This window comes from Perissodus microlepis, chromosome 20 (assembly GCF_051167445.1).
Source record: "Perissodus microlepis isolate ML-2025 ecotype Zambia chromosome 20, ASM5116744v1, whole genome shotgun sequence".
In the NCBI taxonomy this organism is placed as follows: domain Eukaryota; kingdom Metazoa; phylum Chordata; class Actinopteri; order Cichliformes; family Cichlidae; genus Perissodus; species Perissodus microlepis.
Window position 1 is genome coordinate 27,215,782 of NC_140480.1, and position 10,131 is coordinate 27,225,912.

General features: G+C 41.6%; 1 protein-coding gene across 1 annotated transcript; it reads left to right on the forward strand.

Annotated features, from left to right (window-relative positions):
- Nucleotides 1-92: 92 nt before the first annotated feature.
- On the forward strand, nt 93-9,212 carry ythdf1 (YTH N6-methyladenosine RNA binding protein F1). Its single transcript, XM_084917081.1, has 6 exons — nt 93-471; nt 848-875; nt 1,373-1,467; nt 2,741-4,366; nt 7,514-7,558; nt 7,693-9,212. Exons 1-6 carry the CDS (start codon nt 442-444, stop codon nt 7,705-7,707), a joined length of 1,839 nt encoding a protein of 612 aa, XP_084773207.1. The 5' UTR covers nt 93-441; the 3' UTR covers nt 7,708-9,212.
- Nucleotides 9,213-10,131: the final 919 nt, after the last annotated feature.

Below are 10,131 nucleotides of genomic sequence, written 5' to 3' on the forward strand. Positions count from 1 at the left end.
AAAAATGAAATTAATGACATGAGCTCGCTCTGCTACTTCTGCTGCTAGGTAGCCTTGGACGCGTTTTTCACATTAGCGGCGTCATTTCCGCCCCGCAGACCCCGGATGAAGCTGCCGTTTGGGGCAAGTGAAGCAGGGCCACCGAGGCTGGTCGGGTTTTAATTTAGCAGAGAGGGGGGTCGGAGCGGATCGGAGCCCCGCTGGATTAATGTGGACAGGGCAGCGCGGAGTGCCAGCAGGGCTACGAGGAGCAAACAGTCCGGGTCGAGTAGAGACACCGGCTAAAAGCTGCTGCTAACTCTGTTTAACTGTTAGCAGCAAAGTAACGCAGAGCAAGCAGCCAGCTTCTCCGGCTAATAGCCTCTCCACACCGCGGAGTGTGCAGCTTACACACGGCACGTCTCATCGGAGCTCCAGTCTAACACAGCACCTGGTGAATGAATGATGTCTGCCACTAGCATTGACCCTCAGGTAAGCAGCAAAGAGGGGGATACCTTCAGCTTCGGGTTTATATTTCTGCAGGAAGGAGAGATGAGCATGGTGTGCACCCCTCTCTGGAGACGATGCCCCCGCTGCAAGCTAAGGATAGCTGGAAAACTACTCACTGCTGGTAACAAACCAAGGCCTGGACCACAGCTCCCAGTGGGTATCAGAGTGGCCCTAACATACCACACCGCCGAGCGCTGATGCTTTTTATGTGTCAGTGAGGTTTTTCGGAGGAAATGTCTGAATACATCTCAGTGTGAGGCTAGGGTGATGTCTTAATGCTCTGAATTTTCCAGTCGTGACCCACACAAGCTCTCTCTCTCTCTCTCTTTTTTTTCATCCTCCCAAAACGACTGATAAGACATCGAAAGGACAAGATGCAAGCAAAGGTAAGAGATGATGGATCTCTAGATGTTTTCTGTATCTAGAGGGGGACAAACTGGCCTGGCAGGCTTATTACTGAGTGCATCACCACCTAATATGGAACATGTTTCTGTAGCGGTTTGTAATAGTGATAACCACTGCAAAAATCTTTTAAAATTAAGGTACCTCACATATTTCAAAAGGTCAGCTCCTAAATGCTATATTTATCAATCAGGAAGACAGAAAAATCAATTTTAATTCTCGGTACTCATCATTCACGTTGGCCTCCTCTCATTTGTCTACAGCTGTGTAGCACAAAGTGCACATCTTTTGGAAACCTATTTGTACATTTAGAGTGAATACATGCTGGTGTTTAGTTTGTATCATTATTAACGGCAATGTGAATATATCATGAGGTGTCATAATATTAAAAACTGGTATTTTTTTTTTTTAGCTTTGTTTTTTTTTTTTTCAAAGTGTGTGTATAAGTTCCCATGTGCAACTTTGATTCTATTTGTTGCAGCCTTTTCAGTTTCGGTGCAGAATGGCTCCCTCCATCAGAAGGATGCTGTCCATGATAATGACTTTGAGCCCTATCTTACCGGCCAGTCCAGTCAGGTAGGAAAACTTTATTGAATCCCACAGGGGGGAATTCACCTGTTACAGCAGCTCAAAAGTAGTGATGAGATGGAAAGCACTGAATAATAACAATGTAATATAGCCAAACTAGTCTTTGAGTTTTAGGAAGTAAAAGAATTAACATATGATCACATTGGTTAAATATACATGTGCGCACATATGCATGTTAGATCTGTTGAAAGGGAAAACGATGGGGTCACTGTTTCTTTTAACTTTTTGGAGACCTTAAAAATAAAATGATTTTAGGATTTTTATCCTCTTATAAATTTTAATCAGTGTAGCGCTGGGCAGTATGACCAAAAAATCTGGTGACTTGTTTTTCTGTTAACATTATAAAAAAAATATAAAACTCTTTAATGTCATCATGAAAAAAGAAATAAAATAAAATGAAACTGCACGACCAAAGGAACAAAAAGTCTGATCTTAGACTCTCATACCTAAGCTTAAATATTTGGACTATACAGTCAAAACTAATATAATTTTTTTTGGGCTGCTGTCTTTAAACAATGATTGTTTAGCTCATTAGCATTAATGTTTAAATGCAGCTTTCAAATAAAAACCATTTGAAATTACTCTTCCCAACTTTGTGGCATAAATTGTTCTGTCTCTGGGTAAAATCACCAGTTAGCCTTGATTAGCATATTTTCTTCCCAGCATGCTGTTCAGTGGTGTCATTAAGTAAGGTTTTCATTGGAATTGAATAGAGGGACACCTCTGGTTGATTGGTTCAGAGACAAAGTTATAGAGGCAAAGCTGAGATGATTTTTGGACATGTGCAGTAGAGGGATGGTGGGTAGACTGGATAGATGGGTGCTGAATATGGAGCAGGAGGAAAAGACAAAGAAGACAGTAAAAGAAAGAGAATGTAGTGACGGAGGACATGCAGAAAGTTGGCGTGACAGAGGAGGATGCTGGTTTGTTTTGTGACATAATGTTTGCTTTGTTCAACAGCGTGACCTGTGGGTTTATAAGTGGTGTTTCCTATTATCACGTATGAGTCATGATTGCATCCGTGAGTCAAGTTGAGAAGAGGAAAGTAAAATATCTCAAATTCAACAAAGCAAAATAAAGTACCTTACTAAAAGGCGTACTAAATGGAGTGGAATCAGCACGGCAATTATCAGGTGATTAAAGCGGTTCAGTATAACGGAGTGTAAGGTGTAGGGGACAGTGGAGTGTGGAGAAAAGGGTGAAAGAGCAAAACATTTACTTTGATTTTGTTAAAAGGATCTTTTTCTGTTTCTTTTTGCAGAATAACAGTTATCAGTCCATGACAGACCCTTACCTGTCCAGCTACTATGCCCCCTCTATTGGATTTCCTTATCCTCTCAGTGAGGCTCCTTGGTCTACAGGAGGCGATCCACCGATTCCCTACTTGACACCCTATGCCCCGCTCAGCAATGGAGACCACCACTTCATGCACGACACGGTGTTTGGGCAGCCGGGCGGGCTCAGCAGCAGCATCTACCCTCACAGGTTTAACTTCTTCCCAGAGAATCCAGCGTTCTCTGCCTGGGGCACCAGTGGTTCTCAGGGACAGCAGACTCAGAGCTCAGCCTACGGGGGGAGCTACAGCTACCCACCAAGCTCACTTGGAGGCACCTTAGTCCCTGATGGCCAGACAGGTTTCCATAGTGACACCCTAAGCAAGGCCCCAGGTATGAACAGCATAGAGCAGGGCATGTTGGGCCTCAAAATAGGCGGGGACGTGACTGGAAGTGGCTCAGGTGTGAAGAGTGCAGGCTCCGTGATCGGTGGCAGCGGCAGTGTAGCGGCTGCTGTTGCCACAGGCAACGGTGGCACACCAATGGGAATGCCCCCTCCGAAGCCGACATCGTGGGCTGCAATCGCTAGTAAACCTGCCAAGCTGCAGCAACAAAAGACCAAGAACAAGCCTCCTATAGTCGGAGGACCTCTGCCTCCACCTCCCATCAAACACAGCATGGACATTGATACTTGGGACAATAAAGGGACTGCGACCAAGATGGCCCCTCCTTTACCCCACCACCACCAACAGCACCAGCACCAGCCCCAGCTTCACTCCCATGCTCCCAGTCTCTTGCCTCCCCTTCAGCAATCCCTGCATTCTGCCCAGTCCCTGGTGCAGCAGATGACCCTGCAGGGCCCTCCTCCGCCTCCTCCTCATTCTTACCAGAACCACAACTCTGCTCCCACACCTCAGACCCGCTGGATAGCCCCACGCAACCGCAACTTGTGCTACGGTGGAGGAAGCTTGGACAGCAGCGGCTCCTCCAACGGCGGTGGTGTTGGTAATGGAGGGGGTGGGGTGGGGCCTCCAGACCTGGGATCAGAGTCCCACCCTGTGCTGGAGAAACTGAGAGCGGCCCATAGCTACAACCCCAAGGAGTTTGACTGGAACCTGAAAAACGGCCGCGTGTTTATCATTAAAAGCTACTCCGAGGACGACATCCACCGCTCCATCAAGTACTCCATCTGGTGCAGCACGGAGCACGGCAACAAGCGCCTAGACTCAGCCTACAGAGCCATGAACTCTAAAGGGCCCGTCTACTTGCTGTTCAGCGTCAATGGCAGCGGGCATTTCTGCGGCGTGGCGGAGATGCGCTCGCCGGTGGACTACGGCACCAGCGCAGGTGTGTGGGCGCAGGACAAGTGGAAGGGCAAGTTTGATGTGAACTGGTTGTTTGTTAAGGACGTGCCTAATAGCCAGCTGCGCCACATCCGCCTGGAAAACAACGACAACAAGCCGGTCACCAACTCACGTGACACTCAAGAGGTTCCTCTGGAAAAAGCAAAGCAGGTGCTCAAGATTATTGCCCAGTACAAACACACCACCTCCATCTTCGATGACTTTTCCCACTACGAGAAGAAGCAAGAGGAAGAGGAGGTGGTGAAAAAGGTAGACATGTCTTTGATATTAAATACAAGTGAATGAATCTGTTAAGGTTTTGCTGCTGCTGTATGAAAAAAGTTAATGTGGGGGAGGAATGTTTTGTTCACATTTCTACTAAAATATCTTCTTTGGACCCTTGCTTTTCACTTTTGTTTGCACACATGCTCTACAGCATGTCCTGTGTGTTACTAGAGCTTCACAATTGATCCGATTTTAATTTCTTGTGATTAGCAAATCAAGATAATCAAGAAGGTAATAAAGCTGCTATGTAAATCCATGTTTCCAAAGTGAGAAATCATAATGAATAATCACGATCTCAGTACTATCATTAATAAATCCTTTATTTAAAGACCTTCTCTCATTGAGGTGCACAACAAAGTTACATTATTTAGTTCAAGACCGTTTAAGACAGACAGATACAACAACACATTATTCGTTAATGTGCAAATTAAGAACAGCACCTACAATAGCTGTGACAGATACATATAAATAATCTGTGTGAAAATAAGGGCACAGGTAATATTTAACTGCCCTCTGACACTGTAAGTGCTGTATTTTAAACAAAGAGCACATGCGACCAGGTAATCTTTGCAGCACAACCTTGCATGGAAACATCAGACATTGTTGCTGTCATCTGCTATTTAAAGAAGACCATCTCACTTTTGTCTCCCAGTGATGCAGTGCAGAGTGAGAAGGCTCAAAGTGGCCAAAGAAGCGCGCACATAAACAGTATCACCATACTCGAGCCTGTGGGTAAATGCAGTGAGTGAGAAACAGGATTTCTTTCTTTATAAAAATACAGTTTTTGTCTTTAGTTTTCTTGACAAGTGTTCCTCATGGGTGTAAAAATTGACTAGAAAATTTGGGATTTTTTCCATAATCGAGCAGCAGTAGAACCTGTGCAACTGCAGTCAGATCAGGCATCAAACGGTTTTAAACCTGCCAGCTTCATAGTACCAGGTCTGCGTGATGTCTGATAGTGCCTGTTTGAGAACAAAGCAGGTAACTGTCCTGTGACTTCACAACAAGCGAGTGGGCGTCATGTGTTCTGCCTCCTGCACGCTCTGTTCAGTCAGCTCTCTTGCCTAAAAATAGTATTTCCAGCAGTGAGAACCCATCTGACGCAGGTTATTTCCTGCTGTGTGCTGCTTGTGAGAAAGGACAGCTCTGCACAACGCTCAGACCTGACTCTGGTGACGGTGTCTGAGGTTCAGGTGTAAAAACTGCTTCAGATAAAAACTACAACACCCCTACCATAATCCTATTGTAGACTTACTTTCTTACACATGGATTATGCCTAATCCTAGACTAAATACAACTTCCTATTGTAGTCGACATTGAATTTTCTTTTTAGATTAGGACTGCGTTCAATCACCGACTGGGAAACCGACTCTTAATGTCTTACAACAAGGTGCACAAAACGTGTACTTGACCTGATTTATTATGAAATGAATAAAACAAATCGGATGATGTTGCCTTATATGGAGTTATTTATGTTAACTGCAGTTGACTTAACCATGGACTTTATATAAAGATGGACATAGCCACATAATATTACCTGAAACTAGTAACTGAGCCCATTAAGTTATCAGGAACAAGTCAGAAGTGACCATATTTAGAATGTTGCATGCTGAGTTATCAGCTAACACTAATCAAGCGTGATTTGTGAGTTGGTTGATAAACTATTAAGGTTTGAAGCACAGGTGCATTTATCTATACTGTTTAAGACAGACAGATACAACAACACATTATTCGTTAATGTGCAAATTAAGAACAGCACCTACAATAGCTGTGACATGCATATAAATAATTTGTGAGTTGGTTGATAAACTATTAAGGTTTGAAGCACAGGTGCATGTATCTATACTGATTGATGTTGTCTTTTGGTGGCTACAGATGCAGCTCATCATGAGTTGTCATACATGAGAAAAATACAAAAAGACGTGTATAGTAGGTTAAGTGGTGATTCTGAAATGGTTGTGGGTGTGAATGGAGACCTGTTGCTCTTGGTTAAACCTCATTTATACTTTCCCTGTTCACCTGAGTCCCAGTTTATATAAATTTCATCATCAGATGGTGAGTGCAAGATTTCATGTGGATATCCATGTTTTGTTTTGTTTTTGTGTGTGACCATGGGGGTTTGCATGCACCTCAGGCGGTGTACTTCAAAAAAGTATAACAGGAACGACTACTCAGCCATGAGCTATTTGTCACTAACTGTGGACACAGTTAGTGACAAACTAACTGTGTCCACAGTTAGTTTGTCACTAGTTTATCAGCCCACTGATAAACTAGTCACGCACAAGCCTATTATTATGTATTGTGTAAATTATGCTGTAAAGAATCATGGTTTTTCCTGGTTTTCATTGTGGATCATAAAACCTATTGCGTGGTAATTATATTTTAAATAAAAGTTTTGTTGCAAAATTTATAGCATTTATGCTACAGTCCCACTAGTGAAAACAGTGTTTGGAGATCGCAACACTACCAAAATTATTGCCACCCATTGCCATAAGCGTACTCTGAAGACTCGCACTAAGTCTGCAGCACTTACAGTAACTGCTGTCTTCAAAGCAACTTTGGTGCCTCGAGATGGTGATTTAAAAATCAATGAGAGAGTCGGTGTGCTGGTCTCAGTTGGGTGAGGTCAAGCACAGCGATTTAACTGCATAATGACACAGGTGTTTGGTGACTTTGCATTTTTATAGGAATACAACCAGAGCTAAACCAGCTGAGTCAAAGTCTTCTACTGCAAACAACTACGTTGCAGACAAGACTCAGATTGATTGTAACATGTAGGCAACCTGTGTGCGTCTATAAACAGACAGCAATTGTTTGCAAACATTCAACAATCTCTCTGAGTGGTTGCAATTGTTTGGAGACAGGCTGCCTGCCACCAGATGAGCACTTCTAATGAAGTGAAGGGAACTTCTTGTGATTGAAATTGGTTGCCCAGCGGTTGGGCGTTCATCATCCTGAACCTCTGGGCATCCAGACTACTTGCAACTGGTTGCTGACCGCAAATCACCAAGCAACTACTGAATTTTCCTAGTCGTGAGGAGATTTCTACTCTAGTGTGACTGAGGAGATGCTTCCTAGCATAATTCTCTGCTGAGAACTTCATTAAGTCTTCATGTGTTTTTTTTCTAACAGAGCTACGAGCCTGCCTCAATACAGAGTCGATCCCGAATCGATCAGGTAAAGCTTATCTTACTTCTTTCTCTCTCAGGTGGGGGTAAAGTTGGAATGAGAATATGAATTCTGTAGAAACATGGATAACGATGTGTATGTTTTTTTTTTTTGTTTGTTTTTTTTTTAATTCTCTCTTTCAGGATCGTCAGAAGTAAGCTATAGAAGTCTCTTCTGAAAGCTCAGCCGACGGTTGTGTTTGAATGGACATGCTGAAATCTAGGTTTAAAAAGAAAACACAAGGACACCAACAAACACAAAAAAAAATCTGAAAACGAATATTTTTTTTTCTATTTAATTTTTGCGACCAAACTATTTGAGCCACCAGTTCCAGTCTTCAATATGCGTGCAGGGATGAAGCTCGTTCCACCAGATGAATCGCTTCAATAATACCTATTTTCTTGTTTTTTCTGCATTTTTTAGCCTTATAAATCTTTATCGCTACCCTCGAACATCTGAAATTGGTAACTAATTCTAAATATCTGCACGTCTGTTTGGAAAAATCTCTCGACAACATGCTGCTGATATTCAGTGACTGTTCACTTTGTGGTTTGTGTGTTGGAGAAATGTTAAGTGCTTGTATTGCTTTATCTTAATGAGTGAACAACAACTTTATTGACAAATGTCTGCTATCTGTATGTGGCCAGTTGTATTTTGTATTATCATAAGACAAAATAATAACTTCTATCATGCCCCCTCCTCCTCCTTCTTCTTTTTCTGTTTTTTTTTTTCTTCTTCATGTGAGGGGTCTCTGAAGGTTTCTATATGCATAGACATAATTGTGCAAAGGTGGTGGCATTAGAAGGCATAAATGTTAGAAGAATATATTGAAGGATGTATCACCAGGTTTAACATAATGTTGAGAAAATGTGCGATTTTGTCATTACAGGGTGGAGCTGTAACATTTCTTTGCAGCGGTAGTGTGGAATAATTTTTATTTCCAGTACTGTACCTCAATTTATTTATTTATTTTTTTCAAGCTAGAGATTCAGGGAAAATAAGTCTGAAGATCAAACGCTCGCAAAGGTGGTCCTGCTCTCGCTTTAACGATGGAAATTCAAATAATACTGTTTAAGTTGATTTTTTTTTTTTTTTTAATCAACACAGGATCTGCTTTCTTCCCCCTTTCTCTGTTTATGAAATTCTGGGCAATGTAGCATGCACTGCTTTTAGAACTCAAGCCAGGCCCGTCGTTTAGTTTTATTTGTTCTTTCTTAACATTATAATAATCTTTTCATCATTTCCATCACTATAACCTTCATCCTCGGAAAATGTAAGCTTTAATGTACCGGCATTTCTAACTGAGATCGCCTCAAAATGTTTAACTGTAGCATTATACTTAACTGATTTATTGTCAAGTGTATGAAAACGCAGAGACTAGCCTATATGGTATATGTTTGTGACTTTTTTTGTTATTTTCTTTTTTAATTGCTTGCTGTATTGTGTGTGGATGTGGGTGTGTGCGTGGGTGTGTGTGTATGCGAGTGGAAGAAAAAGAGAGGGACTGTGGAGCAATCAGAATTATATAATGGTATTGGAATATAGAAAATTTATGCAAAAAAAAGTTTTAAGTCACCCTTGAATTAAATATCTATTGTATCAGAGGTCACTATCACATTCTTAGATTTGATCATATTCATTATTAAAGACATACTTATCTGTTGTTTGTGTTTCTGTTTTTATGACCATTCAAGGAAATTTGTTTCTGAAAAATGAAAAAAGTTGCCACAAAAGCTTCGCGGACAAAATAAGAACGTCTCCAGTTGAGGTTCTCAGTCACTGATCATGGTGACGGTGGGAAGAAAGAACTCTTCTTTAACAGGAAGTGACCTCCAGCTGAAACAGGCACATGTGACAAGTTTGAGAACAGAGAACAAGTATAGTATGGATGCTTGTTTCCACCAAAACAAAAGCTTTTTCTCCTTGCACAGTTAAGTGAAAACTTCTTACTATTATTTAAAATTGTTGACTATATTTTTGACATCTCAACTTTCTCTGATATTTTTACTAACTCGAAGTTTTGACTTAGGAATAGCAAAAACAAAAAAAGTGTTAAGAAGAAGCTTCCAAGTGTAGAGACTTGCTTGTTGCATTGATTGTTTTCTGGAGGAATTCCATTTTATAAAATGTTGATTAAAATAATTAATTGCAAATATTTATTTATTCTATGCTAGCTTTACATCATTCAGTTTTAAATAGTCCTTATCTTATATTGAGCATTAGCCCTTCAGTTCACCCTCTGAAACAAGGCGTTTTAGCTCCCTGCTTCCTCCCTTTAACCGAGCCCATGATTTCAGGTAGCGAGGAAAAGAGCTTAGTGGCTTTACTGACCAGAACAGAGGCACAGAGGAACCATAGGTGGTGCTGTGGGAAATCAGAAAAGCATGCTTCAATAACCATTAGGACCATAGACTGTATGTAAAAGATGAGCGTAGCTTTCAGGTCACAAAACTGAAGCCACAACAGAAATACTTTCAACCTTCCATCTTTCTAATGAACAGCAGGGGGCAGCATCTGTAGTTTGAAAAGGTCTGGTTACATAAAAGTCTAGCAAAATTATAAATTTAACTTGTGACCTCAGT

Bases quoted from the DNA above. Each gene is read 5' to 3' on its own strand.
- ythdf1 (XM_084917081.1), top strand. From the start codon at position 442: ATGATGTCTGCCACTAGCATTGACCCTCAG. The intron at 472-847 runs GTAAGCAGCAAA...ACGACTGATAAG, and splicing joins CCACTAGCATTGACCCTCAG to ACATCGAAAGGACAAGATGC. The intron at 876-1,372 runs GTAAGAGATGAT...TATTTGTTGCAG, and splicing joins AGGACAAGATGCAAGCAAAG to CCTTTTCAGTTTCGGTGCAG.